The 25,531-nt window shown below is 40.5% G+C and overlaps 1 protein-coding gene across 1 annotated transcript in view; it reads left to right on the top strand.

Moving 5' to 3' along the window:
• The window catches only part of ADAMTS16 (ADAM metallopeptidase with thrombospondin type 1 motif 16), a 148,402-nt gene that overhangs the window by 60,647 nt on the left and 62,224 nt on the right, over positions 1 to 25,531 (top strand). The window contains exons 10-17 of the mRNA XM_038770410.1: positions 2,038 to 2,191; positions 6,472 to 6,567; positions 12,864 to 13,012; positions 16,191 to 16,363; positions 16,786 to 16,916; positions 19,542 to 19,665; positions 20,036 to 20,280; positions 24,556 to 24,694. Of these exons, the coding sequence (XP_038626338.1) occupies positions 2,038 to 2,191; positions 6,472 to 6,567; positions 12,864 to 13,012; positions 16,191 to 16,363; positions 16,786 to 16,916; positions 19,542 to 19,665; positions 20,036 to 20,280; positions 24,556 to 24,694 (1,211 nt within the window). The remainder of the gene's footprint in view (positions 1 to 2,037; positions 2,192 to 6,471; positions 6,568 to 12,863; positions 13,013 to 16,190; positions 16,364 to 16,785; positions 16,917 to 19,541; positions 19,666 to 20,035; positions 20,281 to 24,555; positions 24,695 to 25,531) is intronic.

The raw sequence follows: 25,531 nt of genomic DNA, 5'->3' as shown, positions 1-25,531 counted from the left end.
CAAAATATTTTGTTTTTGCCTTGATTAAGCACGGTGTATAGAAAACATGCTGTTCAACTTCACTGTGGGCTGAAAATGTCTGCATCATTTGAAGTGGAAAATAATTTAGCTTCAAAGATAGGATACCCATCTCTAAAAGACCTGGAAAAAAAGCATTGAGGGTAGGAGTGAAGTTGGATGATAACGTCTGTTTATCAGTAGGCCCAAATGGCTTGATTTGTCTCACTTGGCATTGATGTGTCCACCTGTGAAATGGGCCTGACAATATTAACTCCTGATTAATTTTATGGTGGGAATGGGAGTAAGGGAGACAGGGGTGGGGTAAAGAAACAATATACAGTGCATGAAATGTTTTGAGCTTCTTGGAAGAAAATTGCCATCTACAGCTAGGGCAGTAACACTGGTATTCCTAAGGTGATTATTAAATTTCATAAAATCGGAGCAGAAATGAGTTGTCAAAACACGCCGGTTATATATCTGCTGCATTCTAAAATGTACATTACACATTCGCTATGTTTCTGCATGATCATGTACCACATATTATTTTCCTGTTACTCTCCCCTGAGGTACACTTATACTTGATTTATCCCCCCTCTGAACTCTTTGGCAACCTTGCAGCGTCTTTTACTAGATTGGATCTCCTTCTTTAGATGCGATTCTCAGGAATTGGCCGGGGGTCAGAATTGCTGGCGGAAATTTTTACTTGGTGCGGCGAAGGTCTAATGGAAGCAGTAAATTCATTGGCCAGGTGGCAGCAACCTTCTGAAAACCATTGAAAAGAACATTCCTCACAGAAAGGCTGTGTTTTGACAGCCGTCACATTCACTTTCACGGCCCTGTCCTTCGATTGTTATGACTATGAACGTCCTCTTACGTCAGGCAGCTTATAGCCCAGAAGGTATCTCTATCAGTCAATGGTATTTACTGCGCACTTATAGTGTGCAGAGCTGTGTACTAAGTGCTTGGGAAAGTAACAACACAACTGAGTTGATAAGCACTATCCTTGCCCACATGGGGCTTACAGCGCACAGGAGGAGACAGACATTAAAGTAGTCATCAAATCTTATTTATCGAGTGCTTACTAGGTGCAGAGCACCATGCTTGGGAGAGTACGCTATAACAATAAACAGTCTCATTGCCTGACCACAGTGAACTAGTTGTGGGCAGGGAACATGTCTGTTAATTCTGTTTTATTGTACTTTCCCAAACACTGAGTACAGTGTCCCACACCTAGTAAATGTGCATTAAAAACCATTGATTGATTGAATAGGGCTAGGGCTTCTAGCAGTGACTTCTAGCCCAAAGAATCCATAGTCTTAGATTATAAGCTCCTTTCGAGCAGGAATCACATCTTTTGTATGCTCCCAAGTGCTTACTTAGTACTCTGTCTTACTGTTACTTAGTACTTAGAGTGTGGATTAGTGGAAATAGCCCAGGTTTAAGATTCACAGGTCGTGGGTTCTAATCTTGCCTCTGCCATTTGTCAGCTGTGTGACTTTGGGCAAGTCACAACTTCTCTGTGCCTCAGTTCCCTCATCTGTCAAATGGGGATGAAGACTGTGAGCCCCAAGTGGGACAACTTGATGACCTTGTATCTACCCCAGCGCTTAGAACAGTGCTTGGCACAGAGTAAGCGCTTAACAAAAACCATCATTGCTCTCAAGTGCTTACTTAGTACAGTGCTCCAAATGGAGTAAGTGTACAGCACACAGAAAGTACTTGCTACATACCACCAATCAACTGATTGATTAGCTCACCATTCCCCACCTTGGGCAAGGCTGGAGACTGAAGTGCCGTTTCATACGATCAAAGGCATCGTGGTATGATTGTACGATTTCTGAAAGTGGGAACACATTGTATGTTTTAGTTGCAGTCTTGGTTAAATGTATGGTTATATCTCGGGAGGAAGAGAAGGGTTTCTTCTGCCCTTTGGTACAGTAACTCATGCTTCATTTTATCACAATGAAAGCAAAACAGCGTGGAAGACTGTCTGTATCTGATTGGCACCAATCTGCCTATCCCCCCTCTCTGTTTCAGCACCGCTCAAGCCATATGCCTTGCTGATCAGCCTAAGCCTGTGAATGAATACAAGTATCCCGAAAAGCTGCCAGGAGAGCTGTACGATGCCAACACACAGTGCAAGTGGCAATTTGGGGAGAAGGCCAAGCTGTGCATGTTGGACTTTAAAAAGGCAAGAAAAAATTGTTAAATCCACTAAATGCAATTTATGTGAAAAATAAAATCTGGTTGAAGAACGAAGGTTTATTAAAGTCAGGACAACCGAGATGTATTTTAGGTTTCTGGATATCTGGATACTAGCCCCCAAATTGAGATGATTTATTTTACTTGTACATATCTATTCTATTTATTTTATTTTGTTAGTATGTTTGGTTTTGTTCTCTGTCTCCCCCTTTTAGACTGTGAGCCCACTGCTGGGTAGGGACTGTCTCTATATGTTGCCATCTTGTACTTCCCAAGCTCTTAGTACAGTGCTCTGCACGCAGTAAGCGCTCAATAAATACGATTGATGATGATGATGATGATGAAAGAGTTTTTTTTGTTTTGATGCCCCCTGTGATCAGATGGCACATGACTCAGTGGAAAGATCCCGGGCTTGGAAGCCAGAGGTCATGGGTTCTAATCCCAGCTCTGCCGCTTGTCAGCTGTGTGACTTTGGGCAAGTCACTTAACTTCTCTGGGCCTCAGTTATCTCATCTGTGAAATGGGGATTAAAACTGTGAGCCCCACGTGGGATAACTTGATCACCTTGTATCACCCAGCACTTAGAACAGTGCTTCGCACATAGCAAGCGCTTAACAAATGCCATTATTATTATTATTATTATTATTATTATTATTATTGAGGCAGCAATGAGTTCTTTGGTTGTTGAAGACAGAGGGCTTCTGGTCTAAGAACCAAGCAAGGGAATGATTCTCAAACTGTGAAGCAGTCAAAAGTTGGAGAGAGGCAGTTTTTCGGGACTGGGTTTTTATCAGGAAATATTTTGCCATTTCATCACAAGTATATTTTGCAAGGATGGGTGGACATTACTTAGTTCAGAGCACACGGTGGAAGCTTAGGAAGCCCAGATTTAAATTGGACCTGAGGAAAGTATTTTTTGTAATTAGTGTAGACATAAACCAGTAGCAGCTCCTCAAACAGGGGTCTTGCTGCCATGGAATTCTTCCATCCTGAAGGAAGTGAGGTCCCACAACAGGAGGTGGGATGATATGCCAGGCAGGTGTATGTCCTTGCTGTCCTTGATTTGGAGCAAACAGGGCACTGAGGTGACATATAGCTTCATCCTCAGGAGCTGCTTACTGTCTATCAATTAGTTTCTTAAGAAATAGAAAATTAAAGGAAGCAACAGTTAATCAGGGAATTAAATGTGGATAATAATCTCTTTCTACCGCTAGCCTGTCATGCTTACTCTACCATATTTTCCAGAGGACCTACCATTTCTACTTGGGGGAAAATATAATCTTTTGCTTATGTACTTGGTGACTGCTCCAACCTTTCAGGTACTTTGCCTGTTGGACCCCACCTCCCACCGAATGGGGTATTTTTCATCTTTATCAGCAATCATGTTAGGCAGCAAAGGATTTACATTTTCGAGTTGAGGTAAAGGCAGCATTATTTAGTAAACATAGGTAGGTTTCAAACAATAAATTCTCCAGCTGCAAAAGCCTTTCAGTAAGTGTGTGCAGAGTATTTGACAGACTGCTTGCATGGGTAAATATTCAGCCACGAGCAGTGGTACTTAGCCTGCTTTGTCAACATGGTTTAGTGGCCTAACCCCAAAGATGTAAACTGCCAAGTGTGTTTTGAAACTTGATCATCAATGTGGCATAGATACTCTTTGCCAACCTCTTCCGTGTGGCCCTCCAGACCCTTCTAACTCCTTGATTTTGGCACCAGATAGAACATATTCACTACCCCATGAGGCTGCAGAAAAGAACTGACAGGTTGTTGAGCTTGTGATGAATGCCAGGAACACCTCCTTGCCTAAAAATGAAATTTCATTTGACTTAATGCTCAGATGTATCTAACATTGGCAGGAGGAAGGTGGCTGGTTAATTCCAATCTCCATCACAACCCTGCTTAGCGTCTAATATCTAGTTAGAGCATGTCTCCGAGAAACCTCATTTGCTTTGAGAAATTTGAGGTGGATTGTGGAATTCAGCAGCAAAAAAGGTTTGAAAAACAACCTCTGAGGAAGGGTTTCAGGGGCTCAAGGGAAAAAGAGATAATAAGGCTGGGAGGGAAATTAATAGTAACCCCGGCATAAATAAAGGAACTGCATTTGGTGACTGATGAATTCATCTCTGTTTACAGTGAGGACAAAGCAGGAAGGAATAGAATTTAACTCTAGAGAAATTTGGGATAGACATTAGGGAAACTGAACAACAGTGACAAGTGTGAGACCTTGGAAAAATGTAAGCATTGGTGTTTGTCGAGTTTCATTCTCTGGAACTTTCTAAACCAGCTATCCTGCTGGGATAGTTTCCATGTCCTCCCGACGGTGAACAGGAAGTGTCCAGTCTCTCTGATTCAACAATTTCCTACCAGAGGTGGATTTTACACACCAGAAATGCACAATTTGAGGCTGCAGAGATCTTGGTATTGTAATAGGTAGTGGAGAAGAATCACACAGTCCTAGAGTCAAAGGTAACTAGTTCCTAAGGATGACTAGATACAGACATTTTGTGACCATTACTTTTGGCCACTGAGCATGTCCCTCTCTCTATGACTGATGCTTTCTGTGGACAGCTATAGTGGAAAACCCCAGTGGTAAGGTGCTTACTTGTATAGCTCTGTTTAAAAAAAGAGAAAGGAGAAATGCTCACAAAAGCTATTACACGTTTGCCAAGAAATATTCATTGGGAGAGTCAATTAACCAATTGATTAAGCCTTTCTACAGGCCACTGAACTAAGTGCTTGAGAGTACAACAGAATTGGTATATAGCCAAAAGAATGAAAATATATCTCCCATTGTTCATCAGTAGAAAAGAAAATCAATAGAGAAGGTACAGTCAGCATTTGATATTGATATAAAGACATTCATTCATTCATTCAATCATATTTATTGAGCACTTACTGTGTGCAGAGCACTGTACTAAGCGCTTGGGAAGTACAAGTCGGCAACATATAGAGGCGGTCCCTACCCAACAATGGGCTCACATTCTAGAAGCGGGAGAGGAACAACAAAACAAAACATGTAGACAGGTGTCAAAATCGTCAGGCCAAATAGAATTAAAGCTATATGCACATCATTAACAAAATAAATAGAATAGTAAATATGTACAAGGAAAATAAATAGTATAATAAATCTGTACAAATATATACAAGTGCTGTGGGGAGGGGAAGGAGGTTGGGGGGGGATGGGGAGGAGGAGAGGAAAAAGGGGGCTCAGTCTGGGAAGGCCTCCTGGAGGAGGTGAGCTCTCAGTAAGGCTTTGAAGGCAGGAAGAGAGCTTGTTGTGTAGTGCATCTCATTAATGTTTAAAAGTTAATACAAGCCATATGCTACTTATGTGGGGAAGTATGGACAGAAATTTTTCTTTCCTGACAAAACAAGATTTAGTGCTCGCTCTCTACATTGGCTAACTTTAGTGAGAATAAGATTCTTCATCGTAAAGAAACTAAAATACAGTAAATCACTTTGAAACCATTTTTGAAAAGACTAATTGAAATCAGTACATAAGACAGGAGAAGGTTCTTGAAGACACGAATCTTATCTTTTTGTTCCACTGTGCTCTTCCAAGCATTTAGTGCTGTCTGCACATGGTAGCTACCCGACATATACTTTGTATACAGTACAGTATTATAAATAAATCGGCCTGGTGTTAGTCCAGTGTAAAAAGCTTGACGGGTGAAGGAACCTGATTTTTAACAGCAGAAAGAACGCTGCATGCAAAAAATAATTGTATTCACTTTGTGATATTTCAAACCACTGCATATTTATTCACTCTTTGTACCTCTGTGCCCAGCAGTAACCCAAATGGAAAGGGCAAGAGTGTGTAAGAGGCTCTAATCAAGCTACTTCCACTCTAAGCAGTTCCTTCACCCAGGTTCTCAGACCCGAAATCTCAGTACTGAAGCTCATTCATCATTGTTGACGGGAGACCCCCCCACCACCACCACCATAAATAAATCATCAGGAAGATATGACTTTTTTCTCTAGAGAAGAATGAGGCAACTATTTAAAAGTTCTTAGGAGCATGGTAAAGTAGTCTAAGAAAAATAAAGTTTTACCCTATCCAACTCAAACTGCAGAAGGAATTTCTTCAGGCAGACGGAACAGTCATCTTGCACTAGTGAACTTTAATGGTAATATGAAATGTTTCTTTGGGTATGTCTGGGTGATGAGAGAGTTGATCATATTGCAATGTTCACCTAATCTATCACAACTAGAAATTCTGTTTTGAGCTGCTCCTCATGCTAATGGTCATTTTCTGTTATTTTCTCTTAGGATATATGTAAAGCGCTCTGGTGCCATCGGATTGGAAGAAAATGTGAGACCAAATTTATGCCAGCTGCAGAAGGCACTATTTGCGGGCATGACATGGTAAGATCTTGGCATGCCAAAATTTTTGGAAAGCCAGTTGATTCATTGGATTTCCTCCTCTCGGCATATCTAATCTGTTTGTCTCATCTTACATACAATTTTTTTTTTAATTCGGCATTTCTTACATAGAAGTTGCAAAGAAGATATTTTCATTTTCTCACTTTAGTATCAATGGCTTTTCCTCTTTAGCTCCATACATGTGATTTTGGTGACATATAGGTGGATATCAGCTTTGAATAAATATAATTGATAGATCGAGTGGCTACATACTAATGTTTCAAGTAGAATGAAATACTAAAACATTCATCAATCAGTGGTATTTATTGAGCTCTTACTGTGTGCAGAGCACTGTACTAAATGATTGGGAGATACAACACTGTTAGTAGACATGTTCCCTGCCCATAGGAGCTTACAATCAAGAAGGGGAGGCAGACAATAAAATAAATTATGGATATGTACGTAAAGGATGTGGGATTGAAGTTGGGGTGACCATCAAGTGCTTAAAGAGTACGGATCCAGATGCATGGACAATGCAGAAGGGAGAGAGTATATTTATACCTGTATATATGTATATATGTTTGTACATATTTATTACTCTATTTATTTATTTATTTATTTTACTTGTACATATCTATTCTATTTATTTTATTTTGTTAGTATGTTTGGTTTTGTCTCCCCCTTTTAGACTGTGATACCACTGTTGGGTAGGGACTGTCTCTATATGTTGCCAATTTGTACTTCCTAAGCACTTAGTACACTGCTCTGCACACAGTGAGCACTCAATAAATACGATTGATGATGATGATGATGAGAGAGAATAGGGGAAATGAGGATTTAGGGAAGCACTCTTGAGAAGATGTGATTTTAATTAGGCTTTGAAGGAGGGGCAATTGATGGTCTGAAGGAGGAAGTAGTTTCAGGCCAGAGGCGGGGTGTAAGCAAGTGTTGGTGGCAAGATGGATGAGGTTGAAGTACAGTAAGTAGGTTGGTGAGCAGCTGGTGACGTTAGTAAGTAGGAGGGAGAGCGGTGCTGCTGATGGTGAGGAGTTTCTGTTTGATGTGAAGGTGGTTGGCCAGCTATTGAAGTTTCTTGCGGGGATGGGGAAATGTGAGCTGAACAGTTTTTTAGAAAAGTGAACGCGGCAGCAAAATATGAACTGGAGTATGGAGAGACAAGAGGCAGGAAGGTCAGCAACGAGGTTGTTGCAGTTGTCAAGGTGAGAGAAGCAGCGTGGCTCAGTGAAAGAGCACGGGCTTTGGAGTTAGACGTCATGGGTTCAAATCCCAGCTCCACCAATTGTCGGCTGTGTGACTTTGGGCAAGTCACTTAACTTCTCTGTGCCTCAGTTACCTCATCTGTAAAAATGGGGATTAAGACTGTGAGCCCCCCATGGGACAACCTGATCACCTTGTAACCTCCCCAGCGCTTAGAACAGAGCTTTGCACAAAGTAAGTGCTTAATAAATGTCATTATTATTATTATTATATAATAAGCTAAAACATTGGCTTACTTTGGAATAGCAGCAATAGACTTAAGCTGGTCATCCATAGAAAGGGTTAAAAATCTAACAAGTCCTGAAAAGTACTAAAAAAGATTATTAATTAGGAAAGCAGTATTCTATATCAGTCACGTTGTTATTAGAGTGTTATGTTCATTTTTAAATGGCCCTATTTAAAAAGACGGCCTGAGATTCAAGGAATCAAAAATCCAACTTGAATGGAATCGTTAAGAAAGATAAAGTTAATTTAGAGAAAGAGAGAGGTAATGGCTGTATTCTTCAAAGTGGGTACAGTAAGCTTTAAGGTATTTACATCATTGTCCACATGTGCTTTTTGATTTAACAGTTACAGTAGTGATGGACGGAAAGAATAGGTGAGGTGCCCATGCTCTGAAACACATACAGGAGCAATTCAGCTCAAGGAAGTGAACTTGACTGCAGATCAAATGTTTTGCATTCTAGGGCACTTATTGATTAATTTAAAAACCTGTAGTCCTGATAATGTATAAATTAGAGAGATTCCTTTGTGAAGTGGTTTAATGCATAATAAAAACAGAAAACGTATCCAGTATCTTTGAAAAGTGAGATCTGAATGCTGGGTACTTTGAAAAATGATATTTTGTGAAGGGGGCATGAGTTTTACATGGAATACTGAGTTTGAGAAGGAATCCTCCCAATGAATCAAAATTTCCTAGCCTCCGCTGACTAAGTTTTATTTTAAAGATTAAGCTCTGCCGAAAAGTTGGCACCTCTTGGGAGGTAGATAGCCCTGTCCTCTCAGTTCATGAATCATGATGCTTCCAAGGCAGAGAGAGGGTGTCTTGGTACTGCTATGCTTCTTGATATGAGTTATTGTTTTCCCAGGTTACTGAGCAGTTGCTGCCATCTGCTTCCAATTTAAAAAGAAGTACAGTAGAACCTCATCCGAGAAATATATTTAACTTGTACTGACCTTCATGGCACTGGGAAGACCAACTTCCTCATAGCACCGTAGCACCTAATTAAGCTTCTCGAGGAATTAAGATTCTGGAATCCAAATACAATTGCCCATGTGTTCTAATGATTTGAAATCATCTGGCCTAGAAGCATCTTGTTTGGAAACGTTCTTAAAAACGCTTGAAACAGATCTCTTGGATTTGAGGAAAACAAATGTGTGGCTTGGGTCCTGTGGGGAATATCATTCAACCTTGTGATGCATCTGACTTTTTGGGGGGAAGACATGGGCGATGCCTTACAAGGGGTTTTTGAGGATGAAGTGAATAAAACAATAATGATAATTGTGGAATTTGCTAAGCGCTCACTATGTGCCAGGCACTGTAATAATAATGATAATAATAATGGCATTTATTAAGCACTTACTATGTGCTAAGCACTGTTCTAAGCACTGGGGAGGTTACAAGGTGATTAGGTTGTCCCATGGGGGGCTCACAGTCTTAATCCCCATTTTACAGTTGAGGCAACTGAGGTGCAGAGAAGTTAAGTGACTTGCCCAAAGTCACACAGCTGACAGTTGGCGGAGCCAGGATTTAAACTCATGACCTCTGACTCCAAAGCCTGTGCTCTTTCCATTGAGCCACGCCGCTTCTGTACAAAGCGCTGAGATGGATAAGCAAATCGGGTTGGACACAGTGACTATCCCACAAGGGGCTCACAATCTCAATACCCATTTTACAGATGAGGTAACTGAGGACCAGAGAATTGAAGTGGCCTCCCCCTCGATCACACAGCAGACGGAGCGGCTGAGCCGGGATTAGAACCCGAGAACTCCCAGTCCGGTGCTCTATCCGCTACACCATGCTGCTTCTCTATAAAACTGAACTATCTTAAGCCTCTTCAGAAAATACCTTCAGCTGTCTAGTTTGGAGTGCTAAGTGTAAATAAGCATTCGAAACTGGAGGGTGGCAGGTGGTTTAAACGGGGGAAATCGTTGGTCCTGAAAACCCTTGAACTGTTGTCACTGAAGATTGCTCCATGCTGAAGGGACGAGAAAGTTGATCCTGATACCATCATCTACTTGCTAAGGATTCTTGTTCTACTATTTCTTAGCACTTCCCTCCTCCCCCTGCCTCCTTATGCTCGACTTTTCCTTGAGTAGTCTGCCTGAACTCTTCAAAGGCTTTGGTGGAAGGCAGGTGCTCTGGCAGTGGAGAGTGCAGACAGGAAGAGCCTCAGGGAAACAGGTGGGGACAGAAAGATTGGCTCCTTGTTTGGGTTTAGAGATTTGCATTTCAGGACTACAGTCATCTTGCCAAATTAGCATGATCATGTGTGCAGTAATTCATAGGAAAGAACAGGAAAAAAAAATCAAGCGAAACAGCCTAAACAGATTTATCTAAAACATCTCCTTAAATATGATGATGTCCTTAAATATTTACTTATAATAAAACCATGCCATGACTAACCACCCTATAAACTTTACAGCACTCTTACACAAATCTTCACTTGATTAGCGGCTTTTTCCAAGTTCCAAATGGAGTTCTCTGTCATATTTAGACCCAGTGCTTTGAATTTGCTTCCCTGCCAGATGGACAAGAGAGGAGTTATTTCCAAAGAGGCTAGTTTTTGAAGACCAATCTAGTAAATAATTTTGATCTCCACATGCCACTTTTAAGATAGAATTAGAGTCATTTTGTCATTACTCCTCTTGCCTTGCAGTTGTGAAAGATTTCTTTTGAACAGAAAACTCTGATAACATCTCAAGTGAGATTTTGGGGTAGGGGGAGCAGATGGAATTCTATCTGAATTGTTTCATCTGCTAGAATGCTGTGTGACCTCAGAAATGCCAACAACTAATAACTTAGGGTCATGGAGACCAGATGTTTTAGAAGCACTGGCCTGTAATTACAAGGTGCTGAACTACATGTTGGAGTTTTCCACTTGCTATTAAGTCTTCACCTAGAAATAAGATTTTAAAAGTGACTGGTAATTCCTTGGCCTAAGCTCATAATAGATGTTACAGTTCACTATGCTCAGAGTTGAGGAGGAGTATTTTACCCCATCATTGCACCTGAATAAAGATATTAGCTTCCCAAGGGCAGGATCTGCATGGACCAGCAAATCTTTGAAGAGATATTTCCCGGAGAACATTTTCCCTTGAGCCTAAAGATGAATGGGGATAATCTAGTATAAACTCCAATCCAGTTTTAGTGGAGATTGTACTGTGCAAAGGGAATCAACCAGAATCATTTATTGATTAATGGTATTTATTGAGCACTTTGTGCATAGCACTGTACCAACCACCTAGCGAAGTACAATACAACAGTTAGCAGACACCATCCCTGCCTATTTACCATTAGCCCTGCTTCTGAGGCTGCTCCAGTTGTCCTGCTGTCAGTGCAATATCTACAAGACAGGTCACATTCTGAGCTTTCCCACTCCTCATCCCTACCCCAGAATCCAGGCCAGCTGATGGCAGTGTGAGGGTGGCAGTGACAAATCCCCATCATCACCAAGCAGCAATTGGGCCTTTGTAGAAGCTGAAATAAGGGTCTAATCTTAAAAAAAAATAAGTAATGCCATTACCAGGCCAGAAGAAATCACTCATCCAATCCAGTATTCATCCTTCAACAGTAGATATACCATTAAACGGGTCCCTATCCTTTTCTTTGGAATCCCTACCCTTGCCCTCTAGTGAATCAATAAGACTGCTCCATGGTGAATGTATCCAGTAACCTCTTGAACCTACTAATAATTTCTGCCTGCACAAATTTCTATGGTAATGAATTCTAAATGCCTTCCACCAGCTGTGTGAAGTGTTTCCTTTGTTTGTATTGAACAAATTACCATTATACTTCATTTCCTCATTCTGGTGGTGTTGCAGAACTGGTTGAACAACAGCTCTATATTCTCCCTGTCCACACCTCTCATGATTTTCTAGACTTTTGTCATGTTCTCTCTCATCCTTTTTCCTTTCCAGATTGGAGAGTTCTAATTCGTTCAGGGTATCCTCATGTGAAAATCAGAATCAGCGTGGTTCAATGGAAAGAGCACAGGGCTGGTATTCAGAAGGAGCTTTGCTCCAATTCTGCTTCACCACTTGCCTGTTATGTGACCTTGGGCAAGTCACTTAATTTCTCTGCACTTCAGTTACCTCATCTGTAAAATGGGGATTAAGACTGTGAGCCCTATGGGGGAACATCCTGATTACCTTGTATCCCCCCCAGCGCTTAGAAGAGTGCTTGGCGTTCAAAAGCCATCATTATTATATGGACGGTGTTCACCCTGTTTATCTTGTATCTGTCCCAGTGCTTAGTACAATGCAGTGCAGTACAGTATAACACATAGCAAGTGCTTAGCAAATACCATTAAAAAAGAAAAAAACCTTCTCCGTTCCTGTAGTTATCACTATTGGCTTTCTCTCCAAATTTTCTGGCTTTATTAGGTCCATTGTAAGAAGTGGTAACCAGAATGGGAGTCAGTATTCCCAGTAACAGCCCCGAAAATTCAATAGATCTTTTCAGCCCTTCTATATTGAGTTGCACTACAAAGTAATGGTGTCAAATCCCCTAAGCATTACCTGCTTAACAAGTCAAGTATTGTTAGGGCTATTAAGCCATAGACAGATGCTGCTAGCCAATGCATGTGATGTCTAAGACATACATATTTGGAAGACATTCCAGTGCTCTAATTTAAAATTTTTGTCCATATAGACTCCTTAAGAGTTAAGACAGAATGGTACCTTATATTCAATAGATGGTTAAAACACGTTAACATATATTTTTTGTTTGTATTTTGTGGCGGAGGGGGATGGAAAATTTGGATGTAAATCAAATGACATTCAAAAATCTCCTTTTGCAGTGGTGCCGAGGTGGTCAATGTGTGAAATATGGTGATGAAGGCCCCAAGCCAACTCACGGCCACTGGTCAGATTGGTCTCATTGGTCTCCATGTTCTAGAACATGTGGAGGAGGAGTGTCTCACAGAGACCGACACTGCACTAATCCAAGGTATATATACATTTTATTCTCCTTTAATCTATTTAAAATATTTAGGCACAGATGGAGCCCAGAAGCATAAATCCTCCTAAAGCATGGAACGGAGTTTGCCAGGTATGTGGGTTACACCGTATATTAGACACTATGGAAAGGAATGTTAACTAAGTTACCAGGGCTGCACAGAGCAAGGTGATCAAATTCTCCTATACTTACATGCAGCAACCATTTTACTCAGCAGGAACTGATGTAGTTTGCTAGTAAATTAAAACTAGGGTTTAAATTGGATGGCAATTGTTGGGAGCTCAGATCTGGTTCATTTCCCGAAGGCCCGCAGTCAATTTTGGAAAGTCCAGCTATTGGTGGCATGAGGTATGTAGAAATCCAGGAATGTAGCCCAGTTTGGAAAGTTTGAAAAGAAACTGGAGATTTCTATTCAAACTAGAGATCCAGCACTATCTCGTTTTACCATGAAAGATCTGATCAAATAACCACGTGAAAAAGCAAAGAATTTCTCTTCGCAATCATCCTTATTTGCTCAACTCCCAAATTGAGTGAAAAGTTTCAGAATTGCACCACAGAAAAACTTTCATTAGTAGGCCAAAGTTTCTGAGTCTGTCAAGTTGATCGATCAAAACCCAGATTGCGCTTCAGCTGCTTAGCATTAGCTCATGTGATAGATATGAATATTTCACAAATCAAAATAAGAAAAATTGATAAAGTGTCTATGTCTAGGCTCATATTCGTACCTTCCAGCCAATGTCAAAACACAACCAGCACAGTCAAGATACTGTATTTGCGACTTTCCGGGTTTCTCTATTATATCTTATGTTTTGTTTTGTTGTCTGTCTGACTGTAAGCCCCCTTGTTGGGTAGGGACCATCTCTATATGTTGCTGACTTGTACTTCCCAAGCACTTAGTACAGTGCTCTGCACACAGTAAGTGCTCAATAAATACGATTGAATGAATTAATATCTTAACAAGAATGGCTCCAAGCTTTTTGTTTTGAAGATTTCAACTTCAGTTGATGAAAAGGGAGATGGTATGAAGAATCTTCATGCTCATTTTCCACTCACAACACTTTGAAGTTCAATATAGAAACATTCCAAAAGAATTCCTTTGGTTAAAAACTGAGCTTTCAATTGAACATTTTCTTGCATTACTGGACATTTTAGCTTTTCATCTTTAGGAGCCTTAATTTAACCTCAAATTTAAAGCAAACCAGGCTCTATTCTTCAGGACAGGCATGAGAATCCTCGGGCTTGAACATCTGTGAGCCCACTGTTGGGTAGGGACTGTCTCTATATGTTGCCAATTTGTACTTCCCAATCGCTTAGTACAGTGCTCTGCACACAGTAAGCGCTCAATAAATACGATTGATGATGATCTGGCCTGATCTTAGATTAGGGGTAAGCATAGCTCCTCCCACAAGCGAAAGCACGGAGACCTTAGACCAGCAGTGCTCCTTTATAACCTCCGAACTCTGCAGCCAGAATGGAAACTTGGCTGGAGAACTGTACGTACTGTATAACTCTGCCCATCACCTCAACTTGGACATCATTAGCCCCTTCTTCTGACATCATCACAGCCTGTTCCTAGGAGAACATTTTTATTCTGACACAATTCGAGATGGGTCAGAGAGAATAGTGGTGTGAGTAAGAGATGTTTAGAAAGAATCAAACGCCTTTCTATGCAAGATATTGCACAACCAACATCCTTTTGAGTCCAGGGCCAGTGAGGTAACAGCTTGTATACACCTTTGAGACTGGGGTGTTTCCATTCTAACCGTATATAGGACGGCTTCTTATTAGAGTTGTTAGATATCTATAAAATTTGTTCTAAATAATACTCTGAAAGAGATCACTTGTGCAGTTTACACTTAATCTGGTAGGTCATTAAGAATCCTAATTCACCATTCAGTAGGACTGGCAGACTAGGTTCTTACTTGGTCATCACTGAAATAAGCCCCCAGTTCAGCTTAATAATAATAATAATAATAATAATAGTAATAATAATAGCATTGGTTAAGCACTTACTATGTGCCAAGCACTGTTCTAAGCACTGGGATAGATACAAGGCAATCAGGTTGCCCCTGAATTGGGCTCAGTCTTAATCCCCATTTTACCGATGAGGTAACTGAGGAACAGAGAAGTTAAGTGACTTGCCCAAAGTCACACAGCTGACAAGTGTCGTAGCTGGAATTAGAACCCACGGCCTCTGACTCCCAAACCCGGGCTCTTTCCACTGAGCCCCGCTGCTTAACACATCCTAAGCCTACTCCTATAATATTCATCAACCAATCAGTAGCATTTATTGAGAGCTATGGAGTGAGGAGCTCTGTACAATCTGTGGGAAAGACAGGCACTAAAATAAATTACAGGTAGAAAGAAGCAATTAATGTATTTATTGAGCTCTTACTGGGTGCGGAATATCATTTTAAGCACCTGGAAGACTACAGTATAACAGAGTTAGTAGACATGTTTCCTGCCCACAAGGAGCTAACAGTCTATAAATGTATATGCATAAGTGCTGGTAGAGAGGAGGGTGACCTTCTAAGTGCTTACGTGATGTGGAAATGGTAAAGTGCTAGTTGAGTGGGGAATTAAGCTCATGTGTATGATTGAAATATATCCAAATCTTTGAAGAGTAACAATCTCATCAACGATCTAAAATTTACTCAAATCCTAAAACTGTATTGCCTTCTGCTAGCGTTCTCTCCCCGTCCTGTCTTAATGTGTAAGTATGTTGGGGTTGTCTGGTATGTGCAAAATGTTATTTTTCCATTCTTTTAAGAAGTAATGATTTGCATCTGCTCATATAACACAGTCATATTAGTACTTGTCTGGATGTGTTTTTGAAACATGTTGTTCTGTGATGTGCATAAGGCACTTCTTTCTTTTTAATACATTCCACTTTGGCACTCTTCTGTATTTCTCCTGCAATTAAAAATATAAAATGCCAGTTCCATCTCTACCCTAAGTGGCGGGAGGAAATTAAATAATTGCTGCTTATAAAACACTTCCATTTATATTCATCTTAAGACCTCAGCCATTGGTTTTGTCAACTGTACAGTTGTAATCTCTAAAGAACTATAATTGCAAAAGTCTGTGTGCATGTAAAACCAATTAACAACACAATAAGCAGTCTTTTAGCTTTTTGAAAATAAAGCAAAATTGTAAATGTCTCTTTCAGACCATCCCATGGGGGAAAATTCTGTGAGGGCTCCACGCGAATGCTAAAACTTTGTAACAGCCAAAATTGTCCTAAAAACAGCATTGACTTTAGAGCCATTCAGTGTGCAGAATACAACAGTAAGCAATTCAGAGGATGGTACTACAAATGGAAACCATATACACAAGTAGAAGGTAAATTTCAAGCCAAACTCTTCTTTATTTTTTAAACGTTTGTTTATTTAGAAGGCTGAAGGCTAGGGCATTTTCATTTTCAAAGAAGTTAGAGAAGGCATGATACTAGGTAGGGTCTTGTCTTTTGTAGTGTCATCTTTGGAAATGAGATTACATATATATATATATATATATATATATATATATATATACACACACATTTAGAAGAGTTGTTTTAATCCATCTAGTCAATGTTTGAAAAGATTAGAAAACTGAGGGAGAAAGAGAAAAATACCATAAAAAATGACTTTATTATGAAACATACCAACGTTTTTTGATATTGAAAATTTAATTTTAGGAAAGCTATTACTCCACCTAAGGGGAATAACTGTAGCTGAAACAATGCATCCTTTTATATGTGCATTTTCTTTTGTGTCTTTAAGATCAGGATTTGTGCAAGCTCTACTGTATTGCAGAAGGATTTGATTTCTTCTTTTCTCTGTCGAACAAAGTCAAAGATGGGACACCGTGCTCAGAGGACAGCCGTAATGTGTGTATAGATGGGATATGTGAGGTAATGACAATGAAAGGGTATTTTATTATGAACTCAAGCCGTTGCCATTTTTTAAAAAAGTAATCATCCTACACTCACGGCCATGGCTCAGGAAGGTTCCAACGGCAAACACTCAAGAACTGCCAGTGCCAAAGAGGGAAATATCACCTTCCCTTTGCTAACTGCTGAGTTGGAACCAAGCTTCATGCCACCGGTAACTAGAAGCCAGCTTGTTCTTCCCAAGCGCTTAGTACAGTGCTCTGCACACAGTAAGCGTTCAATAAATACGAATGATGATGATGAAGCCAGCGTAGCCCATTACTAATAATGGCAGTTTTCTCCGTGAGTTTGAGAAGCTGCATGGCCCAGTGGAAATAGCGCAAGACTCAGGAGACCTGGGTTCTGATTCCAGTTCTGTCATCTGCCTCCTGGGTGACCTTGGGCAAGTCACTTAAGTTCTCTGGGCCTCAGTTTCCTCATCTGTAAAAAGGGGATTCAATGCCTACAGGCTCTCCCACTTGGACTGTGAGTCTCGCATGAGACAGGGACTGTATCTGATATGATTGTAGTGACTCCTCCCCAGTCTTAGCACAGTGTTGGGCACATAGCACTCAACAAATACCACACTAGAAGCAGCATGGCTTTAGTGGCAAGAGCACGGGCTTGAGAGCCCGAGGTTGTGGGTTCTAATCCCCGCTGCTCCGATTGTCAGCTGTGTGACTTTGGGCAAGTCACTTCATTTCTCTGGGCCTCAGTTTCCTCATCTGGAAAATGAGGATTAAGACTGTGAGCCCCTCGTGGGACAACCTGATTGCCTTATGCCTACCCCAGCGCTTAGAACAGTGCTTGGTGCGTAGTAAGCGCTTAACAAATACCATCCTCATCATTACGCAGACATCTATCAGAAGAGAGCAGTTGGCATCAGAGATTTGCTTTAGGGGAATATCAAGGAGTAAGGACTGCCATTCCCACCCCTGACTAACCAAAAGTGGGGCTAGACCGCCAGATGTGTTCTTCTTAGCCCTGCTATTCTGTAACACAGAACCATGCATCCCTTTCCTCCATGAAAACCCCAGGTTTCTTCGGGCTCACTCTACCTTTAACTGCAGCAATAAGTAGATACTTTGCTAACAAGCAAGTCAGAAAAGTGTAAGCGCTTAGTACTGTGGTCTGCACACAGTAAGCGTTCAATAAATACGATTGAATGAATGAAAAGTGTAAGCTTGCTATGGGCAGGGAACGTATCTGCTAATTCTGTTGCATTACACTCTCCCAAGCTCTTAGTATGGTGCTCTGCATATACTAAGCGCTCAGTAAATACAACTGATTGAAAAAAAGAGTGATGGCAGCTGAGCCTTCTGGGAAATAGTGATCCCCCGTGTGACAACACTGGCAATTGATCAATCACTAGTATTTACTGAGCACTTTAGTAAGTGCTTGGAAGAGTACACAGTGTAAGTAGACACAATCCCTTCCCTTAAGAGAAGCAGCATGGCTCAGTGGAAAGAGTTCAAATCCCAGCTCAAATCATGGGTTCAAATCCCAGCTCCGCCCCTTATCAGCTGTGTGACTTTGGGCAAGTCACTTAACTTCTCTGGGCCTCAGTTACCTCATCTGTAAAATGGGGATGAAGACTGTGAGCCCCCCGTGGGACAACCTGATCACCTTGTACCCTCCGCAGTGCTTAGAAAAGTGCTTTTCACATAGTAAGCGCTTAATAAATGCCACTATTATTATTATTATTAAGGAAATTACAATCTAACAGGGGAGACAGATACTAAAATAAATTACAGGAATGGGGAAACAATAGAGTATAAAGATGTGAACATTAAATTCTTCAAGACTCAAGGGTAGATGTGATGTCATGGTGGGGTAGGGAGGTGAGTAGGATGGGGAGGTGAGAGCAGATTTGAGGGGCGCGGCGGGCAGGGGGAAGAAGGGGAACAAGGCAAGAGTAACTACTGCTCCCGCTCTATTCTGAAAAAACACCAATTTTCTGGTCGTGTCCCAGATTTTTGTCCTTGGTTTCTGTCTTTCAATCTTTAACTGTGAAATTAGGATTATACAGTTTTAGTAACCCTTACACACGTTTAACTTTTATCGTTCAGATTTTTCACAGTATATTCTGTATTATGAAACATTCATTCATCAATCGTATTTATTGAGCGCTTACTGTGTGCAGAGCACTGTAGTAAGCGCTTGGGAAGTACAAGTTAGCAACATATAGAGATGATCCCTACCCAACAGCGGGCTCACAGTCTAGAAGGAAACAAATTGTAAACTACTACCATTTAGAGGGATAATGATAGGTCGAGAGTGCAGAATGGTCCTTTGAAATGTAGGAAATAATTCTACATCAATCACGTCATCTACTGGTGAAAATTGTTTCCATGCGGCATCTAGCGAACAAGCTGGATTTTATTTGGGGATTGAAATAATGTTATGAGCGGTGCACTACGTTTTACAAATGTGAGGGTTTTGAATATTCATTTCCTTGGTCACGAAAATTTCTTCCATCTCTTCCGATCCAGTGTTAGTGCAGTTTCTCGTGGGAGATGAGGTTATTTTTTCTGGTGACGTTTGTGAAACTCTTTGGTGTGTTCTGTTTGACTAATGGTTATACGATCTGATGGTTTTGTTCTTCAGACAGTTGGATGTGACCATGTCTTAGGTTCCAGTGCTGTAGAAGATGTCTGTGGGGTTTGCAAAGGGAATAACTCAAGCTGCCGAATTTATAAGGGCCAATACACCAAACACCACTATACAAACCGTGAGTATCTGATAGCCTCACCTAAGGTTTGATCGAAATCTTTAACACTGGAACTAAGTTGGGGAACAAATTTGAAAGGAAAAGGAGTTAAAGATGGGTATGCAGTGTACTGTTATGATTTTTGATACCAGTTCCGTTTTTGTTTTGATCATTAGACTCTTTAAATAAAAGTAATGAGTTGGGTGAGCTGAAAATTGGTAGGATTCTATTTCAGGAATCTTTAAAATGTGATTTGTAAATCCCAAGTGATTAGTTGACAAGCAGATAACCTTTCTGATGCTAATATGGGGAGGTGACCTTATTTACCGATAATGTCAGTGTTCATTCCCTACCTTTTCATCCAAAATGCATTTTTTTTCCTTTATTCTAGAGTACTACCAGGTAGTCACAATTCCTTCTGGTGCCCGGAGCATTCGCATTTATGAAATGAACACGTCCACATCCTATATTTCCATCCGCAATTCTCAGAAAAAATATTATCTAAACGGCTATTGGACGGTTGACTGGTCTGGTCGATACAAATTTTCGGGTGCTGTCTTCGACTACAAACGGTCCTATAATCAATCGGAAATTTTAACATCCACTGGACCTACCAACGAATCTCTGATAGTAGAGGTATTATCCCCTCGGATTGTTCTAGATTTTTGAATCTGTGATACAGCCAACTGATAGAGTTGTGAACATATGTGAGCGGTATCTGGCCATGTAGCAATACTAAATGCCTGGTTTTTTTTATTTCACTTCCCTGAGGTGATGAGAAATGATACATATTTTGTTAGTATAATGAATTTATATTGACAAGAATGTGCTTAGAGACCATTCTGAAGGCTACTTATTACCCCTTGAGCAAGAACTAACTCGCAACAGCATGAAAGATCTCTTCTTTGTTATAATTCCAATAGTATTAAATAGAAGCACAGTGCAAAATTGATGGGCTCTCTTGAGAATAGAGATGAAACAAACTGCTTTGTGGCCAATCACGGGAGCCAATTTTTTTTGTAGTCCACAATGGACTATTGCTGGGTGAAAGTCATTTGTTTTCACGCAGTATGTCACATCCTTAATGAAAATCGTGGAGATAGTTAAAGCAAACACAAGATGGAAACTATTAAAATGTACAGGCAGAATAAGCAGTGTGGAATTCCAGTGCAAATGCTAGGAAGAAGAGTTATAGGAAAACAATGTATTTTCTTTTGGCATTTGAACCAAAAATAGGGATGAATATAGGGATTTTTAATCACACAAAAGAACAGTATGAAAGTAAAATATATATTGTTGCACATACATTTATTGTAGACTGAATAGTAACAGTAGTAAAAATGGTGTTTATTGAATGCCTAAGTGCAATGCATTGTATTAAGTACCTGAAAAATACCAAAGAAGCACACCACATGTTTCCTACCCACAAAGAGCTTACTAGGGAGACATAAATAACTAGGGAGACATAAATCATATGAATTCATATATACTCATACATAAACTAAATCCTGATAAATATAGCTGAGGTGCCTCATGCATTGAAAGTAGAGTCCTGACCAGATTTGGCCTTTCTATACTTGATTGACTTCTAGACTGTGAGCCCATTGTTGGGTAGGGACCGTTTCTATATGGTACCGACTTGTACTTCCCAAGCGCTTAGTACAGTGCTCTGCACACAATAAGGGCTCAATAAATACGATTGAATGAATTGAGACAATGATTAAGTCACTCATTGCCTTTCTCTTGTCCTGACCAGACACACACAACTTTACTACTTTCTCCCTCTCCTCTCTGTGTCCTCTCCTTACCCACTGGAAGATCTCTCCTTTTGTATTCCACTTCCCCGCAGGCAAAATATCCCCTACCATAGTTTTTGAATCCTTAAGGGCATTATCTTGTGCTGCTTTCTATTTAATTCCACCCTGCTTTTGTGGGACAATTTTCCCCATATGTCTAGTATCTTTAAATAGTATTTTTATCTTCCAGAGTGCTATCCACCCTGCTGCACCCATTGCAAATTAGAAAAACATTCTCTAGACTCCTTAATCCACATCATCAGCAAGATTTTGAAAAAAACTAGTTCATCTGGGGCACCGTAAGGCTGTGTCTCCCGGTTGATGCTGCTCACTGACGACTATCCTTTGGGAATGACCAAGAACCACTTGGCATCCCCTAATAGACTGTGCAAAAAAGAAATAAATTCTGAAATTCTTCTTTTTCTACAAACTCTGCCTAAGACCCTGTCCCTTCCTTCGCCCATATTCCCTGCCCCCATCTAGAATAATCATGATCATCATGGTGTTGGATAATGTTAGGCACATAATGAGCACTTGTACTAAGCACTGGGGCAGATGCAAGTTCATCAGATCAGACACAGACACAAATCACAGCCCCAGATTTGGACCCTATACAATTAAAAGCTGACTCTGCAGCTGAAAGAGTGGGAGGGAAGAGGGAAAGTTTGAGGAGAAATTGAATAAATGATCAAGTAGGCTGTGTTTGTGAAATATTCCATATGGGAGATGAGATGGGAAGAGCTGTCCAAGTCTAGCTGAAATGGAAAATTGAATGTCAAAATAAACCAAAAAAAGCCTATCGATGAAAGCTTGAAATCACTGGGAGTAATTGCCTCCCCCTTTTATTTCTTTTTTTTTCCTTTCCCCCCACAATCTTCCTAACAATTGACCATCCTCACTGTGCAGAAAGGGAGATGAAAGAAATGGATCTCAGACTGCCCAACGCAGACTGAAAATGGACAGTTGATGACAAGTTGCCAATTTTCACATGTACTGAAATATTCCTGTGGAACATAAGTGAAGAGAGGGTAGAAAGCATGAAAGTGCAGTTCTGGTATCTCATTGTCTCTCTGATACACAAATTGTTGAAGCTAGGGCATGATTCTATCGAAGGATGGAAGCCGAGGACAGCTGGAGAGACTGGGAAGATATAAAGGGGAGCAGCTTCAGAAATAGTGGAAGAAACACTTCAGTCCAGTAGTATTTCACCGGAAAACCAATGTGCAGCAGCAAGTACAATACAGTCAGTATGATGCAGTTGAAGCTCTGTGCATTAAGAAATACTCGTGTCAGTGCTTATTCTGTATCTGACACTGCATATATAGATGTAAGCATTTCTTCTTGCATTCTAACACTCTATCCAGCCACACACGTACTTTTAAAATTTGGGGATGTTATTATTATTATGGTGTTTGTTAAGGGCTTACTCTGTGCAAGCAGCTGTTCCAAGCGCTAAGGTAGATACAAGCTAATCGAGGAGGTTGAAGTTCCTGTCCCACATTGGGCTCACATTTTAAATAGGAGGGAGGACAGTGATTGCATCCTCATTTTATAGGTGAGGAAACTGAGGCACAGAGAAGTTAAGTACTTGAGCAAAGTCACACAGCAGGCAAGCGGTGCCGCCCCATTTAAAACCCAGGTCTTTGGATTTCTAGGCCCGTGCTCTTTCCTCTAGGCCACTCAGCTTTTCTACTTCTGGTAACAATTACTATCTCTCAATTTATTGAGTAGATGTAATATGAATATAAAAATGGTATTATTGTAAGACAGTTTCTCCAAGTTTGATTTAATCCTAAGGCAAAGTGTTTGCCATTCAACAACTGAACATTGGTCTATATGCTTTCTGTGATGCACTATTGCTGTCTCCTAAAGCAAGTAGTACAGTGTTCTCAAAATGGGTGCTCAGTATTGACTGATGGATATATATGATGTTTCAGACAAAATGAAGGGATGTAATAAGTCTGGGCAGTTTATTAATTTTCTTGCTCCTGGGAGAAAATATTCCCTGGATTCTAGAATACTTGTGAAAGGAGATTAAGGTACAGTGCTCTGCACACAGTAAGCGCTCAATAAATACGATTGAATGAAATAAGGGGCCGGATAACTTGAATTTGGAAAATAAAGACATCAGTTCTCTTAACCTTGCTCACTCTAGCAGTGAACAGTTGTAAATAAATCTTTTTTGTCCAGTGTTATTTTCACTTCACAATGTGCACTGATCACAAGGAAACCTTTTCACATACAGGAACTGCGTTGTTTGAGCACAGTTTTGCGCGTGGTCCCAAAGTGAGGGAACTCCATTATAAACTTTTAATCCTAAATTCTGGGGCTGAATCACTAGGCGTATATCTTGACAATTTATATTCCACATAATATCTGCCAATAGCTTCAAGTGCTGAACACAAGTTAAATCATAGTTAATTGTGGTACTTATAAAGGTCTTATGATGTGCCAAGCACTCTGCTAAGCATTGGGGTAAATACAAACATATGGTATAGGGACTGTGTCCAACCCAATTTGCTGTCCAATCCTAGCGCTTAGTACATTTCCTGGCACATAGTAAGTGCTTAACAAATACCATAATAATTATCATTATTATCCATTATCCATTATCATTATTATCCATTACCCATTACCATTATTATCCATTATCCATTATCATTATTATCCATTATCTTTCTTCTGTGGCCTGGATTTTAAGGGGTGTTCAGAAGATTGCTGCCTACAGAAAGCATGTTGTTACCAGGCTGCTATAGACAATAATAGTGAATAAACAATGACTCAGTCATTTGTTCCGTTGCAGCTGGAGATAGAAGGACAGGAGGAATCTTGGGAAAGGAGTTTCCCAACTTATTTATATGTCTAATATGGAATTTTCCCATTGGCAATTACATGACTTTTCATGAGTCGTAGCCCTCAATTTAACTTATTTCTGACTTCCCACCTACGTAAGTTGGATAAATGGGCTTTTCTCGATGATGTTAGCCCAAGTGTGGTGAGAATAGACTCCTCTAGGGAAATCCCTTATAAATGTTATAAGCCCATGTCAGCTTTCACTACTCTATATATGTGTATCAATCGATTAATGTTTGTGTATTTCTTCCTTTTCTTTCAGCTTCTGTTCCAGGGCCGCAACCCAGGAATTGCCTGGGAATATGCTATTCCTAAGTGGGAAAGTGAAAAAAAACCTGGATCCAAGCACAACTATACATGGGCAGTCATCCGTTCCGAGTGCTCAGCTTCATGCGGTGGAGGTAAAAGGCTTAGAAATTATGCATGTTACCGTGTTTACTAGCTGAATAGCCAGTGGAGCTTCCCTACAGTGAAATAATAGTAATAATAATTGCGGTATTTGTTAAGCACTTACTATGTGCCAAGCAGGGTTCTAAGCACTTGGATAGATGCAAGGTAGTCAAGTTATCAAGAACAGTGCTCTGCACATAGTAAGCGCTTAATAAATGCCATCATTATTATAAATTATCCCACATGGGGCTCACACTCTTAATCCCCATTTTACAAATGAGGTAACTCAGGCACAGAGAAGTTAAGTGGCTTGCCCAAGGTCACACAGCAGACAAGTGGCAGAACTGGGATTAGAACCCAGATCCTTCTGATATCCAGGCCCATGCTCTATCCCCTTGGCCACGCTCCTTCTCCAATACGCTGTGAATCTATTTCAGTAAAGTTAGATTGATGCATTTCCGCTATAAGTTCTTCCACGGGAACTGCAGAGGGAAAATTGTCCATCTACTCTGCTCCCTCATTCTTATGTCTATTTTTGGTGTAAAATCTGTTCCCATGAGTTTTGCTGCTACCCTCATTACAGCTCCAAAAGCATTTCTTTTCTAGAAATGATCAGAGTAGCCAGAAGAACTTCTTAAGCAATGTGCCCTCCCCAAACCTGCCCATAACACTCCTTTGGCATCAAGCGCTTAGTACAGTGCTCTGCACACAGTAAGCACTCAATAAATAGGATTGAATTAGGGCCAAATGTCATTGTTCCGGTAGAGGCCCAGCATCCCCTCAGAGGAGGGCTTAAAGGCCCTGATACAGAGGAATCGATAATAAAATGAAATAAATAAAATTTTATC

The sequence above is a fragment of the Tachyglossus aculeatus genome, chromosome X3 (assembly GCF_015852505.1).
Source record: "Tachyglossus aculeatus isolate mTacAcu1 chromosome X3, mTacAcu1.pri, whole genome shotgun sequence".
Lineage (NCBI taxonomy): Eukaryota > Metazoa > Chordata > Mammalia > Monotremata > Tachyglossidae > Tachyglossus > Tachyglossus aculeatus.
This window is presented reverse-complemented; position numbering and strand designations above follow the sequence as displayed.